The 22,804-nt window shown below is 41.3% G+C and overlaps 1 protein-coding gene across 1 annotated transcript in view; it reads right to left on the bottom strand.

Annotated features, from left to right (window-relative positions):
- Positions 1-21,745, bottom strand: part of ZFYVE16 (zinc finger FYVE-type containing 16) — a 39,518-nt gene extending 17,773 nt beyond the window's left edge. Inside the window, 7 exon segments of the mRNA XM_061369271.1 lie at positions 4,119-4,340; positions 5,137-5,466; positions 6,904-7,005; positions 11,296-13,472; positions 13,659-13,767; positions 20,394-20,529; positions 21,021-21,745. Coding sequence (XP_061225255.1) covers positions 4,119-4,340; positions 5,137-5,466; positions 6,904-7,005; positions 11,296-13,472; positions 13,659-13,728 — 2,901 coding nt within the window. The 5' untranslated portion in view covers positions 13,729-13,767; positions 20,394-20,529; positions 21,021-21,745.
- Between the last annotated feature and the right edge of the window lie 1,059 nt (positions 21,746-22,804).

Here is a 22,804-nt window from a genome sequence, read left to right as displayed (position 1 = left end):
AAAAACCCGAAGAAAAAAAAAAAAAAGAAAAAAAGAAAAAAAAGTGCAAAACGACGCAACCCTTAAAGTACAAATTGGGATAACAAATAGGAATGCATAAAATTTTTATGCATGCTAAATTCTCTGAAATCTTCATTAGGGCAAGAAGCAACATTTAAAGGCAAAACAGAATTAAGAGTTAAAAAGAATTAATTGCAGTTTTGAGTTTAACAGAAAAAGCAAACAGGAGGATCTCCCTGAAATGGAAGAAATCCTTGCTGAAGTTCCAGGTAAGGCGAAAAATGCTTTGCCTGTTAAAATAGAAATAAAAAGGGGGGCCTGCCCAATTAGAATAAAACAATATCCCTTAAAATTAGAAGATCAAAGGGGATAAAAAAATCATTGATATATTTTAAAATATAGATTATTAATTGAATGAATTGGAATATAATATTCCTATCTGGACAGTAAAGAAATATAATGGGAAAAGTTGCAGACTGGTTCATGGTCTCAGGGCAATCAACAAAATTGCAGAGCATATTCGTCCAGTAGTAGCTAATTCGATGACTTATTAACTAAATTGAATAATAATCAGAAATGGTTTGCCGTTCTGGATTTAAAGGATGCTTTCTTTTGCTTACCATTAGCCAAAGAAAGCCAAAATTTATTTGCTTTTGAATGGGAAAATCCTGATACAGGAAGGGAAACTCAATTAACTTGGACAGTATTATCTAAAGGGTTTAAAAACAGTCTAGCAATTTTTGGAAATCAGCTAGCATGAGAACTAGAATCATGGAAGCCACCTACTCAGACGGGGACTCTGTTACAACATGTGCATGACCTGTTAACTGCTACAGAAACAAAGGAAGAACGTATCCAGTGGACAATGGAATTATTAATTTTTTTGGACTGAATGGTTATCGGGTATCCAAACAAGGCCCAACTAATCCGAACCCGAGTTTCCTACCTAGGATATGAAATAACAGGAGGACAGAGAGAACTTGGAACTGCTAGAAAAGAAGCCATTTGCCAGACTCCAAGACCATCGACCGTCAAGGAGCTCCAGACGTTCCTGGGAATGACTGGATGGTGCAGACTTTGGATGCATGATTATGGTGTTCTGGTAAGACCCCTATCTGAACTGTTAAAAGAAACCCCTCTCTTTGCAATGGACTGGTTCAGCAGAGGAGGGCTTTAGAAATTAAAAACCAGAGCTAATGAGAGCTGCAGCTCTGTGACTTCTGGATGTGACTAAATCCTTTTGGCTATATTCCTGTTAAGAACAGGGAATAGCTTTGGTGGTCCTTACTCAGAAATTAGGACCCTATAAGAGGGCAGTGGTGTATTTTTCAAAACAGCTGGATGAAGTGAGCAAAGGATGGCCTGGGTGCATAAGGGCTGTGACAGCAGTTGTCATGAATATTGAAGAGACTCGCAAATTCACCTTGTGACAAAGGATTACTGTGCTAGTGTCCCATGTGGTATCAGCAGTCCTGGAACAGAAAAAAGCCCACTGGTTATCTCCTTTATGTTTTTTAAAATACCAGGCCACCCTTGTGCAACATGATGATACAGAAATTGTGGTCACCAATGTTGTCAATCCAGCATCCTTTTGCAGAGCAATCAACAGAACTATTAACACCTGACTGCTTGGCCACGATGCAAAACTGTATATTCAAGCCAACCAGATCTGAAAGAAACCTCTGGAACATGCCCTGGAATTAGCTAAGGACAAAAGGATAAATATTTGGACTGATTCTAAATATGCATTTGGTGTTGTCCATCCACAGTGTGCCATCTGGAAAGAATTAGGACCTTTTGAACACACAGGAGAAACAGATTAAACATGCTACAGAAATTCTGTGACTACTGAAATCTGTTCAGCTACCTAAGGAAGTAGCTGTTATGTATTGTCAAGGGCATCAACAAGGTGAATCTGATCAGGAAATTGGAAATAATTTGGCCAAATTTGAAGCCAAACAAGCAGCTGAACAATCTAAACTCATTCCCTTAATCCCTGACGGCAAACTAACAATTGAGAAATCTAAACCTACATATTCAAAGGAGGATAGAAAATTGATTGGAGATCTCAAAAGAGAGGAAAACAAAGAAGATTAGGTTCAGGTACCTGATGGACAAATTATAAAACTCATTAAGGTAGCAACTCTTTGTATTAGTACTTACATCAACAAATTGAAGGGAGGAATTTATATAACATAATTCAATTAATGACAATGTCAGCTCTGTCTCAAGAATAACCCTAAAATTGAAAGTAGAAATCCAATGGGTACAACTGTGGAAAAAGTTATCTGGGACAGCACTGACAAATAATTTTTTCTGAATGATCAAGACCAATATTTGTTGGTGTTAACGAATACTTTTTCAGGGTGGCCAGAAGCATTCCCTTGTAGAATAGTAATAGAATAAAAGTAACAGACAAGTAATTGGAACATTGTTAAACAGTGTCATACCTTGTTCTGGAGTACCAGAGGCAATTTCATCTGACTGAGGCTCACCCTTTAGTACAAAATAGTTACAAGAAATTAGCAAAGATTAGAAATTGATTGGCAACTGCATGCTCCGTGCAGGCCTCAGGCCAACGGGCAAGGAGAAATAAAAATCTGATAACCAATTAGGCCCTAAATGCGACCCCACATTAAAGACTCGGGGCCATACAAAGCGATTCTGTGCTGCACTGTTTTTGCCAAACGTAGCAACTGGAAAAGCACTGGCAGATATTCATCGCCTCGCATGTTGGACAGCACAACAGCTAAATATTACCTCAAATGTAATCTATTCACTCGCTACAGACGCAGATAGTATATGACATGCATCTTTACAAAATAGGGCAGCTATAGACTTTCTCTTCCTAGCCCATGGTCATGGATGGGAAGATTTTGAAGGTATGCATTGTATGAATTTAACAGACCATTCCAAATCCATCTATGCCAAATTACAAGAATTACAGGAAAACATTGGAAGAAATTGGAAGTTGTTGGAGGGTTGGATGATTGGTTGAATGGATTTGGGATTACACGCTGGACTAAGGAGTTAATCAAACAAGGGATTTGGATTCTGGCTGTAGTTCTTTTAGTTTTAATGACAATTCCATGCTTAATCCAGTGTGTATCAAATATGTTTCACAGATACATTGAAGGGACCTGGGTACCTCTTAAGTAAAAGAATTTACTTAATTTTATAGAAAAGGGGGAAATTGAAACTGATGTGGCCTATTGTGTACGGGGGGGTTGTACAAGGGGCTTAGGTAAAATGTACAAGGGGGTACTGCTTAAGTTATAGCTTGTTTGACAAGCTCAGCAAATGCCTTATCAGGCAGTACCAGGACAGAACCTCCTAACGAAGATCCCTGCCCAAGACCACCAGGAGGCACTGCGCATGCGTGGAGAGCCTTTTAGCTCATTAGAATACGAAGCGGAGATAGAATATGAATATGTATAGGCGTATTGTGCGACCTAATACATATGTATGACTTTACACGATAAACGTAGAAGGAAAACAGCACTGAGGTGCGCATGCTTTTTGGAGGACCAATCCCCCGTGCGTCTTCAGCTGAATAAAGCATACCTACAACTTTAACGAGTTGTGAAGTCTATTCCGCTATCAAGTATTAGTTAACATTAGAAGCAATACACAGATCTTGCTGCACCATATAGCATAGTACTCCAGGGCATTAAGCAACTTACGATTAATCCAACCCAACAGGCAAACTATAGCAAGCCACTGAAAAAAACAAAAAAAAAAAAAACCCACAAATTTCTATTATAATCATGTTGTTAATGGCAGGTTTAAGAACTATGACTGAGGTTACCCTCATAGAGGTAGTTAATCAAGGGCATGTAGAAAAAAACCCCAAGCTTATTTTGGAAAATTGTCTGCCATACCATTTTTAAAGCTCACATATATTACTAACCAAACATGGTCTCCTTTAAGTATGGTCTACATATGATGTCAGCCCAAGGATTTCACAGCCACCACCCAAGAAATAATCAAGTAGTAGTTCAGATTCCAAAAACTGTAAAACGAAAGTCGTATTATGGTACATAAGGGACCCCATCAATAGCAAGCAGCGCTATTTCAAGAGGCAATTCATGCACCTACACATGCTTCTTAATTCATACCATATGCATCCCTGGCAAGTCAGGGTTTACTGGACTTAAGTCCTCTGATGACCCCCTTGCTCCAGATGAAAGTTCTGTTGTTTCTGCCACTTCACCATTTGGTAAAATCCCATCTGCAAACCAAACTCTCCTCTGTTCTTTGGGGCACAGCCCTAGGACAGGTTGAGAAAACAACACTGGCTTCATACTATTGTACTGTTCTGAAAGCTGAAAGGATAAAAATTAAGCCCCTTTTCCACCCGTATATACAAAGAATCAGTTTACTGGCACCACCACAGGTAGACAGTTTGACATCATCCAGGCTTCAGTCATGCAAAAAAAAAAAAAAATCTCATGCAAAAAACCCTCATAATTGTAGAAGCAGCTGCCATGCTATACTTAAAGCTACCAATTCCTATATAAAGAAGTCAACTTCCTCAATCACCCCTCTGTAATAAGGTGAGAATGAAGTGCATTTCACAACTAAGAGATGAAATACTCTCTAAAAATAACTTTATCACTGTGTTTAAAAAATTTATTTTTACTGAAGGTCAGATGTTTAACAGAAGTGGAATAAAGACACTACTTGGCCACCCGTCATTCATACTTACACAGAAAAAGAATCCCTACTGCTCCCTAGCAAGTTTTCCTTTAGCAACTACTTTTTGCTTTTACTGCAAGACAATGCAAGCCAGAGATCTTTTACACTATATAGAAGTTATGAAAGTAGTATCAACACACACACACAAATATTACAACATAAACAGAGGATGATTAAAAAAATAACATCCATGTTAGATAAATGGAGACTTAAGATAAATGGAAATTTAAGACAGGCTTGATCAAACCTGGTCAGTTGCTGGGGTGAGTAGCTTTGAGAGAGGACGCCTGCAACACCGGAGCGGAGCGAAGCGTCCAGGAGCCTCACCTCGGAGCGACAAGAGCCACCCAGGAGGGAGCCTCAAGTCCTCGACAGGACTTGCCCAGCAGCCGGCAGCTCAGCTCAGCTCAGCTCAGCTCACCCGAGGAGCTGACTCACCCGGGGCGCAGCCAGGAGGCTCGGCGGCAGCTGTGAGTGGTTAAAAACCTGCCCTGGGAGAGCGAGCGACTGGGAGTGCAGCGAGCAAAGCCGCTCGAGGCAGTTTGCGCAGCAGTACAAGAGCGGGCAGGAGAGCGGGATAACTGTCTGATCAAGAGGACTCGCCTGGAGTGCAGCAGGAGGAAGGCCTGCCTGCTTGCTTGTGCGGACAGACGTAGCCAGAGCGATCAACCACATCATGGTCAAAACATGATCAAAAGCTGTAGTGAGGAATGACTTGAGTACCCAGACTGAGCCTTCCTGCAGACACGCGGCCGTGCAGGTCTCTGGCTGCAGTAAATGCCTGAGCCTGGCACATGTATTGGAGAGAGCCAGTGACACTGCTTGTGTGCGGTGTGAGCGAATAAATAATCTGATCAGGCAGGTGGTTGAAATGAGGGAGGAGGCAGAAAGGTTGAGAGCCATCAGAGAATGTGAAAGTGAAATAGATTGGTGGAGCCACACCCCAAGGCAAGGGCAGAGGGAAGTGGTTGAACAAGTGGTGGATCCCCTTCCCTCCCCCCATCAGACAGAAGGAGAGAACTTAAGGGACAAGGAGGTATGGAGGGAGGGCCCTCCTCGGAGAGGTAAGTGAAAACCCTCGCGATCCCTTCCTTCCTCCCAGTTACCCTTGAGTAACAGGTATGAAGTCTTGGAACTACAGGGCCAGGTAAATGGAGATGGAGGGGTGGATCTATCTAGTGAGTCACCTACGGCTTGTCACTCACCCTCATGCCTTAGAACTTCTTCAACCAAGAAGAAAAGAAGAGTAATTGTGGTGGGTGACTCCCTTCTGAGGGGAACAGAAGGGCCCATTTGTCGACCAGATCCATCCCACAGGGAAGTCTGCTGCCTACGTGGGGCTCAGATTAGAGATGTTAAAAGGAAACTCTCTGATCTCATGCAGCCCTCTGACTACTATCCACTGCTGGTTTTTCAGGTTGGCAGTGATGAAATTATTACAAGGAGGGCAAGGGCAATGAAGAGAGACTTCAGGGCCCTGAGACAGTTGGTTAGAGGGTCTGGAGTGCAAGTGGTGTTTGCCTCCATTACCTGTTACAAGCAAGGGTGAAGAGATAAATAGAAAGAGTCTGCAGATTAATATATGGCTACATTACTGGTGCCAAAGGCAGGGTTTTGGCTTTTTCAATCATGGGCTGCTATATGAGACACCTAGTTTGCTGTTGGAGGGTGGGATACACCAGTCCCAGAGGGAGAAAAGGTTTTTGGGGCAGGAGTTAGCAGGGCTCATTGACAGGGCTTTAAACTAGATATGAAGGGGGAATGGGAGATAACTGGGCCTGCTAGGGACAAGCCCAAGAGAAACATGCTAGGGCTTGAAGGATGGCAGACTAGGGAGGACTCTCAATCTATTGCTTCATTTGAGGGAAAGGATAGTTGTTTAGACCCTGTCCCGCAGGTTTTTTTGGGTTTGGATTTTTTCTGGGTTTTTGTTTGGTTGTTTTTTGTTTTTGTTTTTTTTTTTGTGAGTTTTTTGCTGTTTTTGTTGTTTTGGTTTTTTAATAAAAAATAATCAGATTGCTACTCAAAATTTAACGCAAGAACTGAAATCAAATTAAGACGTACAACTATGCTCTTCCTCCATCCATCTCAGAAAGAGGAAAACATGCACCAATTAAAGTAACAGAAGCTCTTAAAGAATTAAGGTTAAAGTGATGCTAGCTGTACCTATTCTTCTTTAATGATTACTGCAATTAATCAGAAAACCTTTTTACCTTTATTGTTATTATAGCAGCCAGTACACACTCTTGCTTCCTTCTCCATGTACTGTAACTTGCATTTTCGTTTGCAACAGGCACCACAAAAAACCTAAACCAGAAAAAGACTGAATTAAGTATTACAGACAAAAATCACATTATCTCCTAAATTAAGTTCCTGTTGTTATTAACTCCTTTTACTAAGAAGGACTGCATTATATAAGCATGCACACACATTTTTCAGAGTATGGCAGCATAAAAAGAGCTTTATCATGTGTACCTTAGAATACATTTCTCTTTGAGGATAAGGAAAGTACTAGCCTAAAAAGTCTTTCAGCACATTCAGCTCTGGGGGCCCCAACACAAGAGGGACATGGAGCTCTTGGAGCGAGTCCAGAGGAGCCATGGAGATGCTCAGAGAACTGGAGCAGCTCTGCTCTGGAGACAGGCTGAGAGCTGGGCTTGTTCAGCCTGGAGAAGAGCAGGCTCCTTAAGGGGAGACCTTAGAGCTTCCAGTGCCTAAAGGGGTTAAAAGAAAGCTGGAGAGGGGCTTTTGGCAAGGGGGAATGGTTTTAGACTGACAGAGGGGAGACTGAGATTAGATTTTAGGAAAAAGTTCCTCCCATTCTCACAGAGAATGATGAGGTGCTGGCACAGGCTGCCCACAGAAGCTGTGGCTTCCCCAACCCTGGCAGTGCTCAAGGCCAGGCTGGACATGTCAAGTGAAAGGTGCCCTTTCCAGCCCAAACCAGTCTGTGATTCTGTGATTAAGAATTAGAAAAGCTCCACATTTTGGGCCAAACCACAAAGTCTGCTAACTCTGCTTTTGTCAAGGGTTCTTCCGGTCCCATTCCCCTGAACTGCACCACAGGCTATCTGTATCGTCACTGCTGAAATTTGCCTGTTACTTCTTTTGGACCAAGGCAATACTTAGATGCCTACAAACCAACCTTCCTTCAAACCAATCACACCCACATTACACAGCCAAGCACCAAGCTCCTGGCAACACATTCTCAGCTGTGATATGGAGCAGAATCTGAAGTTTCTTGGTGTGAGTGGATCTAAACACATAAGGCCATTTGCCCACAAAACAGCTAAAAGTGGATTTATTTTTTTTTTTTACAATCATAGCTGGAAGCAGCTGGTATACAACTTCACAGCAATCAGAATACTATCTTAATTTCTCACGCAGAAACTTAAAGAAAAAATATCTAAACTAAAACCCACAGCATGTACACAACAAAGAGCAGCAACAAGGATGACATAAGTGATATTGAATGTATATTATCTAGAATGATGAAAAGGATTCCAGGGTACACCACCTATTCTAAATTCACTCATACTTCTGTTAATCCTGTAACTATTTTACATGAAACAACAGCGACAGGAAGATGGACTCAACCCCAGAACTGGGTCAGATTTGTTTTACTGCTTTAGTATTATCTCTGAGGATAGATGTTGAAATCTTTCATTAGGGTTCAGATAATGGTTAAACAATCCAGTCTCATACCAGCAAAGATCCATTCTTTACCCATTGATCTTGAAGTCCCTCCATAACAAGCATTACCAGTTTGCCAGAAAATTCTTCTATATCACAGACAACTGTCTAATCCAGAGCTCACTGCATCCCAATGTATTTGCCAAATCTGGTTCAGGAACAATGCTGGCTAAGTAGGCTCCCCAGTTTTGTCAGAAAGAATAAGCATAGTTGCCTTTATGTTAGTCACTCCCTTCAAAGTATTTTAAAAGCTTGTTGAAGACTGATTTGAAAGAACAGAATATGCTCTTCTATACGAACAGTATATATATATATATATATATATATCCTGGTTTTAACTTGGAATGGGGGGGTGAAAATGCATGTCTTTAGCCTGGACTACAACTGCACAATGCTGTTCAGAGAATTTAGTGAAACTGCTTTCTGCAAGAATTCCCATAAATATCTGATGCTTTTCTCGCTTTTCCTTTATGTTCTTTCAGGGTGATTTGCAGATTTTTAAAGAGTCCTGCCACTTTTAGCTATAGGCAGACCCCTAGAGTCAGATTTAGCCTTTACAAAAGGAATCTTTTGAAACCCTGCTCTGACAGAAGCCTTCTACCACTGAGAGAGTTAAGGAGGTGCAAAGAACGCTTAATCTCATGCTACTTCTAATTATCTTCAGGAGAATGCAGTGGATTAAAGGAAACCAAAAAAAAAAACCAAAACAAACCGAAAATCAAAACCAACCAAACAGCAGTGATGGTTGAAATAAAATTATTACAAGTGAACTCCTTCAAGTAGGGAAAGTCACTGTAAGGACAGTAATATGGGACCAGTGTAGCACAAGAAAGAAACTATTCCAATTGTTTCTGCATTAGTGTTACAGAGTTACCCAACTGAAAATGCACATGCTCAGTAAATATCTCAAGAATGTAACTTGTGAAGATTAACTGCTAATGAGTTACAATCCACTTTAGGGCTTCAAATGCTAAGCTATAAAATCCTACAAAATTGGTATCCTCTTAAATTTCATGCCACTGGAACCAACAGCTTAATCTTAATGCAGAGGAAACAAGAAGCAAAGACAAACTAAAGGGACAGGTAATGCAACAGGGAAAATAAGATGAAGTTGAGGCTGCTGAGCGAAGAAATCCATCCTGGTTGAGCTAGGAAGAAGGGTACCACAACAAGAGATAAACACCTCAACAAAGAAACTGTGAAGTTGTCTCACCTCGCAACTGTTGCAGATGAAAGGGAAAGCAGAGACTACTAATCTGACACTTCACTCCAGCACAGAAGCCAGAATTCACAAGTGTTGCCATTTTCATTGATAGAAAAAGCTGCAGGATCATGTGAAAACTACAAAGTTGTCTTCCAGAATAGTCCAGAAAGGATAACAGTGAATTCTTATCTGTTTGTCCTCATTTCCAAGTGGCTGAAAACACCACAACCCACAACAGGTCCACAAGGAAATGTTTTAGGTTTCAGTTGTTGTTTTAAGACAAAAAGCTACCATTAAAAAGACACAGAGTCTTACAAGACAGAAAGTTAAGCTACTGCACATTCAGAAAACCTATGGCAATTACAAATGCATACCACCCAGTATCTGTAAAGTTCAGATAACTCATATTGCCTTCACTCATTCTCCCAATGAACACGCATGGTGATGCCCCTCCTAATCTATTCTTCCGCCAAAACCTCCTCTGTTAACACACAAGATCAACACCACTAACAGCTGATGGCTGTAAACAGGACTGTGCAATGGGGGCTTAAATCCCTTTCTCTAAACAAGGTACAAAAATTTCACAGCAAATGCAAAAAGGAACTTCAAGACAGTCTTTCAACTAAAATGAAACACACTGAAGAACTGTGCTTTAAACTGCTACAAAGCTTCAACAGGATATTCTGCCAAATGGCTAAGTTCAATGACTAGTAGGCTATCACAATGTCAAGTTCTTCATTCTCTTGGTAGCCAAATTCAGACCTACATTTTAGTTCACTAAGCTTTTAATACACATTGCTAGAAGAGGCATCCTGGGGAAAAACAGCCAACACTCTCTACATTGGAGATGCAAAAAGTGAGTGAGTACTGATATTAGTCTGTACTTTACATCCTTATCCATAAAGCTTACTTTATGGATAGGCGACAACTCAAAAGTAAGTTCACTAGTAGCTTTAGTATTTCCATTTATACACTAGCACAAGCATAAACCACAGCAGCTCACAACAGAATTCTGGATTAAGAATAAGCTTTGGTGTTATCCATTCACTGCAGAAGACCACAGTCTGAAAAAACTTTTACAGATTACTTGCTGAGTTGGCGAGTACCATTCATGCCATCAAAGTAGCACACTTTTCCCCTCCCGAGATGACTCCCCTAGAAAATTATACTTCTAAACACATGGGAGGACAGATTTAGGCTATAAATCCTTTGCCTTGGTACTGCTGTTACAGCTCCTGAAAGAATGCAATCTTTCCAGATTCATGGACAGTGTTTTACAGCTGGTATAACCACTTACCCAAACTCAAATTGTCATCATCACCACCTCATTTTTTCTAAGCTTTAATACTTAAGCTCAACTTGAAAGCTGTGTAAAAAGCCAATTCACTACAACTACTAAGAAGGAGTCCACTGTCTCCCTTCCTTATTCTATACAAAAGATATCAATCCAGTCAGGAATGGAAGATACAATAAGAACTTAATTACTTTTTATGTAAAGTCATGCATTTCCTAATTATCAGTCTTTTCCAACAGTCTTTAAGTTCAGGTGAAGGTAGAGACATATACATATATATATTTTTAAAATACTTTAAAAGCCTTGAAAAAGACCTGTCAATATCCTTCCCCTTCTGTACTTTGGTTATTCCTAAATCAGGATTAATTTGCTTTCAGTATCACAGGGCCCCTCTCCAGTAACTCACCTTTCCACATGCACGACAGTGGTGCCGTCTTTTTGTAAAGGTGAACTTGACTTTGCAGTTCATGCAGTTGGGTGCCTCTGAATCAGGAACCCACAGTGGTTGTTTCCAGGACAGAACTGCAGGTATTTTAAGTGATTTCACATTTTCAGATGTTTGATTTCCTCCAGCTTCAGAACAGCTATCCCCGGAGTGCTCAGGGTAAGGATTTTTGCCAACTTGCTGGCTGTTGCCTGAGAGGGGAGCTTCTGGGATAACAGAACTGGCTTCCTGATTCTCCCTCTCAAGTACATCTGTTATTTTCTGTTGTCTTTGACCAATGGCTCTGTGGGAAAGGCAAAGCAACTGCTTTGGTCTTGCACCTTCAGCATGAACACTAGGAACTAGTGCTTCACTACTGCTCTCAATCATGTCCCGACTTCCAGACATATTCTCTTCTGTTGCAGATTCCAATTCACTGGCAGTAAGAGATATTTCAAGATTATCACTAATGCTTGTTATCTCTTCCAGTTTTGCTTGCATGTGTTCTTCAGTGAGCTCTGTGAAATCCAGGTTGCTCACATTTATTAAATTCCCTTCATCTGCATCAGCTTCCATTAAGTTACTATCATCATCTGAAGCCTTCAACACACTGGATTGAAGACTTTGTCCATACAAGAAATCATCAAGCTCAGCATCGCTTATTAGAGTATTGCTTTTAATAACTTTCTCCTCCACAGTGAAGTCAGACATAACTGGGCTCAGACTTTCACTGTAATAAGAGTCTACACCAACACCATATAGCTCAGCTTCATAGTCTAGGAAGGGAGAAGCAAAAGCTTCAATTTGCTGAGAATCACTGTCATCAATTACATTTTCATTATTACACCTCTCTTCATCTGTACTTTTTTTCACAATACTTTCATGGATTTTATCTACATATACTTCTGGTTCACTCAAGTCAGTGTTTCCACAGGATTCCCTACCACAGAGATCAGTTTTAGACATTCCAGCATGAATAGCTGAAGTATCACTAATAACCTCAGCCACATTTTGAGGCAAGGGAGCAATTTTTTCGTCTGTTACAACTAAAGAACCCCATATAGATACAGGAAGTGGAAAACACAACAGCGGAGTCTGGATGTCCTCAACTGAAATACATGGGGTTGAAACACTCTTTAGTATCTCATTGCTATTAAGTTCTTTAGTACCTACATTCTCTTCTATGATTTTCTTTTCCAGTTCTACTTTAGATCCTGTTTCAAATGAGGAGCCTGGTAAAACAGCATTTACAGGTAATTCTGCATGTCTTTTGTGCAACTGAGGCCTCCCTGGCAGATCTGAAGGCATGGATTCAATACTGGTCTCATCCTTTGTGTCTACCTTTTCTGTAGCATCTCTTCCATACATCTCTTTGCTTGATGCAGAACCTGCACTTTCATCTTGTGGTTCACAAATCAATTTTTCATATGCTTTCTCATCTTCAGGACTGTACACATTTGAACCCTGTAATGTTACATGTGCCAGATCAAGGTAAGCAGTTTGTTCAAGCTGCTCGGGTACTTCATTGCACTTTACAGATTCTGTCCTGCGTTGCTCATCACATGGAATCGAGATCTTTGCTGCAACATAACTGTCTGATTTTAAAGCAAAATTATTAACCTCCTCAGTTTTAAAACTTCCCAATTCCTGTAGGGTTGAGCTCCCATCACTCTGCTCTGTAGCTGAAACACTGCTAACACCAGCTGATGACACACAGGTAGTAACAAGTATGCAAGATACACCAAAGCCAGTCAAGCTTTCACTGCACTGGAAGTCATCTGGCTGCAACTTTTGAGTATCTTCCTGAGCAGCCACTGAGTGGATAAAGGTACCTGTGTCATTAACCAGATCACACACAGGTGAACTGCAGATTCCCAGGTTTGAAGCCTGAATTTCATTTAAGGAACTGCTATCCACAGTGGACAAAAGATCAGGTCCAGAAACATTCTGTTGCTCGTTTTGTGGTGAGTAACTTGGAAGCACTTTAGGTGCTCCAAGGTGGCTACCTAGAGAGACCTCTTCTGATGAAGTACAACTGTTGGCATTCTCTTGTAGTTTTGGTGTTGGGTATACACACTGTAAGCAATCCAGAACTGAAGACAGTGAATGGTGTTTTGAGTCATATGAATTTTGGGGTGCCCTGTAGCAGGCATATTCATCTGTTTAAAGCAAAAAGAAATAAAAAAACAGTGTGTATAACTCCTGTCTCTCAAAGTGTATTCTCTCTAAATCCTATCTTTGATGAATACAAACTTTCACTTGGCATAGGCTACTTTCAAATTCCATGGTAACAATCATCTGACCAAAATCACTCTACTGGAGAACAAGGCAGTGCAGGAACTAACCTGTATTCTGTTCAAATTCATTGAGTAGTTTGTCCAAGTCAGAAACGGCAGCTTTAAAGTAACTGTCCATTCTAGACACAGTTCTAGTGAAGTCCTAGCCTTCTTAAACCTAAAAAGAGAAACAGAGAGACTGTTGTGGTCTTTCATTCACGACACTTTGCTCTTTACAAAGTATTATTATTGGAAGACAACTTCTATGAAATACTCTTTTCCCTTTTTAATAACACTTTCACCTTGCTCCATGTGAACAAAATGCAAGCACAAACAGGGCTACAGGCTGTCGGCCTCCGTGTACACTGAATACATTCTGTATTACACTATGCACAATACACCCAAAAATACACCCTGAATTAGGAAATCGAGGGTGTCTTACTAAAGCAAAATGCAGCCGAATGCACATACTATGGCATTACAATGTCAGAAAGTTCAATACCAGAAGGATACTATGATTTGCTAGTTTTACTCCTCATGTTTTGTGCCATACAGTTCACATGCAAAGCCCCAAAAAAGGCCATTATCCCCCTTGAAGCACAAGTGAACTGTTTAAATAAATGATGCCTATATAATCTTAGAGACATTTCTTAATTAAGCTGGAGAATGAAGTTGCTAAGCCACTGTTCATCATAATTGAAAAATCATGGCAATAAGGTGAAATTCCCAATGGCTGGAAAAAGGGAAATACAACTCCCATTTTCAAGTAAGGCAAAATGGAAGACATAGGAAACTACAGACCAGTCAGTCTCACCTCTGTGCCTGGCAAAATCTTGGAGCAGATTCTCCTGGAAAGCATGCAAAGGCACATGGAGAACAACAAGGTGCTTGGTGACAGCCAGCATGGCTTCACTAAGGGGAAATCCTGCCTGACCAATTTGGTGGCCTTCTATGATGGGGCTACGGAACTGATGAACAGGGGTACAGCAGTTGCTGTCATCTACCTGGACTTGTGCAAAGCATTCAACACTGTCCTGCATTACATCCTTGTCTCTAAATCGGAGAGACATCAAATTGATAGGTGGACCACTCGGTGGATAAAGAACTGGCTGTTGGCCTCATACAAACAGTTGTGGTCAACAGCTCAATGTCCAAGTGGAGACAGATAATGAGTGGTGTCCCTCAGGGATTGGTGTTGGGACCGATCCTGCTCAACATCTTTGTTGGTGATGTGGACAGTGAAATTGAGTGTGCCTCCAGCAAGTCAGCAACAACACCAAGCTGTGTAGTTTGGTTGATATCCTGAAGGGAAGGGATGCCATCCAGAGGACCCTGACATGCTTGTGAGGTGGGCCAGTGCCAACTTCCCAAAGTTCTGCAAGGCCAAGTGCAAGGCCCTACACCTTGGTCGGGGCAATCTCAGGCACAGCTACAGGCTGGGCAGAGAAGAGATTTAGAGCAGCCCTGCTGACAAGGACTTACGGGTGTTGACAGATGAGAAACAGAACATAAGCTGGCTTCAGTGTGTGCTCACAGCCCAGAAAGCCAGCTGTATCCTGACCTGCACCAAAAGTGTGACCAGCAGGTTGAAGGAGGTGATCCTGCCCCTCCACTCTGCTCTCATGAAGCCTCATTTGGAGTATTGTTTATAGTTCTTGTGTCCTCAACATAAAAAGGACATGGAACTGTTGGAACAAGTCCAGAGGAGGGCAATGAGGATGATCAGGGGGTTGGAGTGCCTCCCATATGAAGACAGGCTGAGAAAGTTGGGCCTTTTCAGCCTGGAGAAGAAGCAGCTGTGCAGAGACTTCAGAGTAGCCTTGTAGTACCTGAAGGGGGCATACAAGGATGCTGGGGAGGGACTCTTCATTAGGGACTGTAGTGATAGGACAAGGGGCAATGGGTTTAAAGTTTAACAGGGAGAAGTTTACGTTAGATATAAGGAAGAAGCTCTTTACTGTGAGGGTGGTGAGGCACTGGAATGGGTTGCCCAGGGAAGTTGTGAATGCTCCATCCCTGGCATTGAATGTTCAAGGCCAGGTTGGAAGGAGCCTTGGGCAATATGGTCTAGTGTGAGGCATTCCTGTCCATGGCAGGGGTGTTGGAACTAGATGATCTTAAGGTCCTTTCCAACCCTAAATATTGTATGATTCTATGATTTCATGCTTTTAAGCAAAAATAGGAACCACAAAACGCATCTTTCTTTCTGACAACCAGTTCAACATTAAGTATATGAATGTGAGACTTGAAGAAGCAAGTTCTCTTAGTTCCCAAGCTATGCAAACAATCTCAATTATTAAAAACAATCTCAGCTATGACCAAATGTTTCAGATAAGATGAAACACGGGCTAAAATTTAAAATACATCAACAACTGTAAAGCAGAAAATGAACTGAAACATGAGGAAGTTGTCTACACAGAGCTGCAGCATGTGGGCACAGGTCAGTACTCCTCCCCCACAATGATCAGTGAGTGGCCTTTAAATCTTCTTATACCTTCCTCCAAGGCCAGGGAAAGAATCCAGCATGATAATCATCATCTCTATTCTACACAAAGCCCATTACACTTCTGAGTCATAAAATAGTAATAATTTAAAAGCCCTCTTTTAAAAGACATACCAACTCATCAAAAAGCTATTTATTAATCACATTCGCTACTGCAAAACTTCCCATTTAATTTGTTTAATGAAGATTTCCAGTCACCTAAGGGTATGCCTTTTTGGTCACTCTGAATTGTTTTGCTAATTCTCTCTCTTTTTCACAACTTAACACCCATATTGTGCAATTTGCAATTTCCTATAACACATAATCAAGACGTCATTTACACTTCCCTTAAGTAAACTGAATGGACTCAGATACCTTTATTTTCTGCTCTGAAGGTCTGTCTAGTTTTCCTTCTAATCAGTGCACTTAATCTCTGCATTGGTGACTTTACACTCCACCCCATTCAATGTACTCTGACCACCTAGTACTGGCTTAGAGCCCAAACAAATGCTTAAAATCGCTCATATCTCTTATACCACCCTGTAGCTACAGATCCAGATTCTCTGCCTTACTTCCTCCGATGAGGTGCAAGGTCTCCTCTCACTCAATGGTTCAGATCAGGTGCATTCACTTACTACCCTATTAATACTAATAAGAGTACTTTAAGCTAACATAGAATCATAGTTCAAATAGAGACTTTCAAAGGGTAAGAAAGATGAAACAACTATCATGCATCACCATGTGATGCAGTATTATGTGACCTGATATAAGAAAAAAATAAACAGTCTGAATATACTACTGTGTTATCTCCATGGCCATGAGTTAGTCACTCCAAAGGTCTTCAGCATGCTGCACCGTAAATCATCTTACACAACCATCTAATGAGCAAACAGCCACAAGTATGTACTTAATGCCGTTTCTCTTACACTCACTTGAATATGGTTCTTGCTGGTAAAATAATCTCATTTCAAGACCTCCTGCAAGTGAGAGATTATCATTTGAAACAGAAGCTATTCCAATTAAAAGTCTACAAGGTTAATAGCTTCTGGTGATCCATTAAGAGACATTACAGAACAGATCCCATCCTTATCACAGTATCACAGTATGTTAGAGATTGGAATGGACCTCAAAAGATCATCTAGTCCAATCCCCCTGCCGGAGCAGAAACACCTAGATAAGGTTACACAGGAACGTGTCCAGGCGGGCTTTGAATGTCTCCAAAGAAGGAGATTCCACAACCTCCCTGGGCAGCCTGTTCCAGTGTTCCCAGTGTTCCATCACCCTCACTGAGAAGAAGTTTCTTCTCAAGTATAAGTGGAACCTCTTGTGTTCCAGTTTGTACCCATTTCCCCTTGTCCTATCATTGTTTGCCACTGAGAAGAGCCTGGCTCCATCCTCGTGACACTCCCCCTTTATATATTTATATACACTAATAAGGTCACCCCTCAATCTCCTCTTCTCCAAACTATAGAGACCCAGCTCCCTCAGTCTTTCCTCATAAGGGAGATGCTCCACTCCCTTAATCATCTTAGTTGCCCTGCGCTGGACTCTCTCCAGCAGGTCCCTGTCCTTCTTAAACTGAGGGGCCCAGAACTGGACACAATATTCCAGATGAGGTCTCACCAGGGCTGAGTAGAGGGGAAGGAGAACCTCTCTCGACCTACTAACCACCCCCCTTCTAATACACCCCAGGATGCCATTGGCCTTCTTGGCCACAAGGGCACAGTGTCGGCTCATGGTCACCCTGTCGTCCACCAGGACCCCCAGGTCCCTCTCCCCTACACTGCTCTCTAACAGGTCGTTCCCCAACCTATACTGGAACCTGGGGTTGTTCCTGCCCAGATGCAGGACTCTACACTTTCCCTTGTTATATTTCATCAAGTTATTCCCCGCCCAACTCTCCAGCCTGTCCAGGTCTCGCTGGATGGCAGCACAGCCTTCTGGCGTGTCAGCCACTCCTCCCAGCTTAGTGTCATCAGCAAACTTGCTGATAGTACACTCAATTCCCTCATCTAAATCATTGATGAATATATTAAATAATACTGGTCCCAGTACCGACCCTTGAGGCACTCCACTAGATACAGGCCTCCAACTAGACTCCGCCCCATAGACTACAACTCTCTGGCTTCTCTCCTTCAGCCAGTTCACAGTCCACCTCACTACCCAATCATCCAGACCACACTTCCTCAATTTAGCTGCAAGGATGCTGTGGGAGACCGTGTCAAACGTTTTGCTGAAGTCAAGGTAGACCACATCCACCACTCTGCCATCATCCATCCACAGTGTTATTTCCTCATAAAAGGCTACGAGATTGGTCAAGCATGACTTCCCCTTGGTGAAGCCATGTTGACTGCTCCCCATAACCCTCTTATCCTTGATATGCCTTAAGATGGCACCAAGGATAAGGTGTTCCATCACTTTCCCAGGAATGGAGGTGAGGCTAACCGGTCTATAGTTACCCAGGTCCTCCTTCTTGCCCTTTTTAAAGACAGGAGTGACATTTGCTTTCCTCCAGTCCTCAGGCACCGTTTCCCAAGACTTGGTAAAGATGATGGAGAGCGGTCTAGCAATGACCTCCGCCAGTTCCCTCAGCACCCGCGGGTGCATCCCATCTGGACCCATGGATTTATGGATTGATTTATGCATTTATTTATGAACAGCAACAAAACTGACAGTAAAAAGTTAGTCAAACAGACACAAAAAACTTGAAATACTTAAGGATTACAAGAAACCGAGGTATCAAGAAATACATAAGGCTGATTTTTATTCTTTGTAGATATCCCCCTATGGAGACAGGCTGAGAGACCTGGGCTTGGACAGCCTGGATAAAAGAAGGCTCCAGGGAGACCTTCCAGCAGCTTCCAGTACCTAAATGGGCTACAAGAAAGCTTTAGAGGGGCTTTGGACAAGGGCTTGTAGGGACAGGAGAAGGACGAATGGCTTTAACTTGACAGAGGGGAGACTGAGATGAAATCTCAGGCAGAAGTTCTTCCATGTGAGGGTGGTGAGGCCCTGGCACAAGTCGCCCAGAGAAGCTGTGGCTGCCCCATCCCTGGCAAGTGTTCAAGGCCAGGCTGGATGGGACTTGGAGCAACCTGGTCTAGTGGAAACGTGTCCCTGCCCATGGCAGGTGGTTGCAACCGGATGAGCTTTAAGGTCCCTTCCAGCCCAAACCAGTCTGTAATTCTATGATTTATTACACAGGTTGTACCACTCAGGTACAACCTAAGCTACAATTATATGCAGACCAAAAGAGGTGGTCATCACAGGCCCCTTACGACTCTACAGCCACACATTCCCCAGGACTTTGTACTGGTACACATTCTCATCCTACAGGAAGCGAAGAGCTAGAATGATAATCATATATTTTAGAGAGAGAACAAAGTTAGCTGTCTGCTTGTTTCTTCACCAAAACAGGTCTCCAAAGCAAAACAAGCATCAACCCACAACAAGGTCCTGGCAAAAATCTGTAACTCCATCTGCTACACTCTAATTACCTACACAAAACACTGAGGAGTTACAGATCTGCAAGTTAAGCTCCCAACTTACTGCAATCAGAATTTTGAGCATTTTTAAGATCAGCAATTTATTTTATTTTTTTTAAGGAAACCCCTAATTGTTAATGAAGTAATTGAACAAATATCACTAAGAAATTAAAGATGTCTCTGAAACAACTTTCATCCAGGTTTCTCAATGACATCAGAAGCTTTAATTAAAAAAAAAAAACAAACTCATATTTCAGAAAATATACCGAGGAAAGTAACTACTTCATTTATCTTTATCTTGCACTTAAGAAAACCTAGAGATTATCCATTATTCTGCACTCTTAAGTGGCACAAGACAAATTTTGAATTAAACATATATGCATTATTAGATTGTAATGCTGAACAGGTAGATTAGAAGGATGAATATCCACTGTACACTGTTGGCTCATTGTCTTCTCTGAAAATGAACTCAATGCAGATTGTAGAACTGAAATCATATGCAAATATTTACATATATTTAATACAGATTCAATCATTTCTACAGATAGCTCAGAAAACTATCGCAATACCTCAGTCTATTGAGCCAGTAATGTTGTGACAATCTACTGTTTTGAACTAAAATAGTTCTATTTGAGTTAGTAAAGCATCCTGAACAACTAACATCACTTTGAGCAACTACGATATTATTTATGTAATTTCATTACTCTTTTCAGGAAGTATTTTACAGGTTTTCAGCTTTTTCGAGAAAAACAAAGAGAAACAAAAAACCCAACAAACACCCCAAAACACAACAAAATCATCTTCAGCCCCAACACAGGATAAGCAGAAGCTCCTTACCTCTCTTGAACCTCTCTGTCCATAACCCATGTATCTGCATCACCGAATAACTGTAAAAGCTTCCTGGTTTCTTGTATGGTTTCAAATCCTCTTTCAGCAGCAAGACCAAGTTTTATTTTTTGCTCCCTAGATTTGCCTACGGCCAATCCAAATATTTACATTAAACAAGGAATGGGTTAGAGCTGTGAAAAAGCTCTAGTGATATTTTATTAAATGGCTCCTTGTTTCCCTGACCAAAAGAAGTCTGTAGAAACCATTTTTAGCAAACTGCATTTGTTCTGAATATATTAAGCATTATACTTCTGACAATCTGAAACCAGCAGCACCATCAACTGTGGTTTTTTTAAGTAGGTAGAAATTTCAGAAGAAACACCCACCATTCCCCCCCCCCCCCACCTCAATTCTACAAAATCATACAAAAAAGCAAAGGACTGAGATGGGAGAGGGAAATTATTGTTCTGTATGGGAAAAAGGAACAATGCTGGGGATGGAACACGAGACTAAAGCTGCAGATGTCTCCACTGAAGGTTTTATATAAACTGTTTTGTAAACAGCTCATCCCTCTACTGTTCCTTACATCACAAGAGTTAACATCTGCTTGGTGACTCTGCACAGAGCAGAACTTACCTGGGTTTAATACAGCTTTTCCTTAGTTATTTTTCATCCAGATGAGTTCCTCATGTAGACATACAAAAAAGCATGCCAGCACACCAGAAAGGGCAATGCACAAGCAGGAAGAAATCAGTACTGAAAAGAAAAGCACAGGGAAGCTTAACCTGTATGTCCAGCAGCCACCTGCAGGACTTAAGCTAATCTCCTCCTTGCTGCTGTCACCTCTTACATATTTAAAGGCATGGACCTTCTGTTGACTAAGCAGCATTATGTGTTGTCTTCTGAACATATTTTTTTGAGTTCTGAATACACTGGACTCTCTCAAAATCAGTTCACATATTTTTTTTTAAATAAACTATTAAAACACCATGTTCATAACTGTATCTGAGGCAACAGTGCAGTGAGACATACAATCTGAGGCTCTCAACAGCTCCATTGTATAAATTGTTTTCAAAGTAGAAAGGTTTAAGTTTTAAACGTTTTAATCACTGTCTATGATATGCTTTCAGGTTAAGTTAAATATTTATGTGTGAGGAGACTTGAAAATAAAATACAAATCATTTTCAAAAGGGTAATCAAAGCTCAAAATTACCATAACAATAACAGCTACTAAAGCTACTATCTAATATTGTGAAACTCAGTTTAAAGAGCAAGATCCGAGAAAGATTTACTTCAGAAAGTCAAGTGTAGACAGGGGGATGCAGATGGTTAAATGAGGTAAGGTAGTTTAGTTTTAGAGATTCAATTTCATGGATTACTGCATCAAACTGGCCTGTTACTTCCTTATGAACAGATGACTGCCTACTGTATGAGTAAACTATGCAGCTGGATGTCAAAAGAAGTGCTGGAGTGCTCACTTACTACTTCTTCAGTCAGAAACAGACTGAAAGCAAAACACTGAGGAACAGAAAGAGGTCACGCTGTGAATATTTGATACCATTACAGGTCATCATTTCTGATCACACAATCTGTCCTTACGTGCATCTTGCTCCCTTAAGCAGCAGCTCATCTCACTTGAAGAACAGAACACACTGATCACAAGGGCTTCCAAGTACACAGGTTAGCCAACATCCACTTTTTTTTTTTTTCCCCAATCAACAGTCAGCTCTGCTCTGTTAACTTCTGTTTGAGGACAGAGTAGTACTTCTTATTGAGCACTCTAGGTAAGCATTTGATGTGTTTCTTAGCAAACTCACCTTAAGTTCTTATCTTTCAAAGCTTTTACTTGTGTCCTGACCAGCATTCATCATTACCTTACCCAAGTGCTTAACTGGAAAACTAACAACACTTCATTGCTCTGCCAGGCAGCAATCACCAAGGAGAACCCAGGAAGCCAGCACTTCCAACAGAAAATGTGAACTGCACTGAAGTGAGCTATTCTGTGCCAATCCCAGGAACAATTCTGAACAGTTAGTATTTAGGTCACATCAACAGCTGATCAAACACCCTTCTCTACCTTCTGAAGCCTTCAAAAGGCAAGCTTAAATTGAAGAAAAGAGTAACAAAGGTTTGCTTATGTTATTTTCTCAGTCAGACTAAGTTTGGTCTCTGGCAAACTCCTAATACTGCACTTTAAATTGCACAAAGAAAGTATCTTAAGAAACAGAGGCAAAAATTCTGCTACCTACCTGTTACCTAAAGAAAGCAAATACTGTGATCTGGATGAACTGCAATGAGTGCAAGTGCCTCGGTGCACTTCACAGGCCACTTCCTTTATAAACTTTATGAATCACTCTTAACATAACAGGCACATTTGCCAGCGTTCAAACCCAACATTCTACGAGGGACTTCCCAACACT

This window comes from Neopsephotus bourkii, unplaced genomic scaffold (assembly GCF_033783945.1).
Source record: "Neopsephotus bourkii isolate Nb327-2 ecotype Australia unplaced genomic scaffold, CSIRO-AGI_Nbou_v1 NB_1491, whole genome shotgun sequence".
NCBI lineage: Eukaryota > Metazoa > Chordata > Aves > Psittaciformes > Psittacidae > Neopsephotus > Neopsephotus bourkii.
This window is presented reverse-complemented; position numbering and strand designations above follow the sequence as displayed.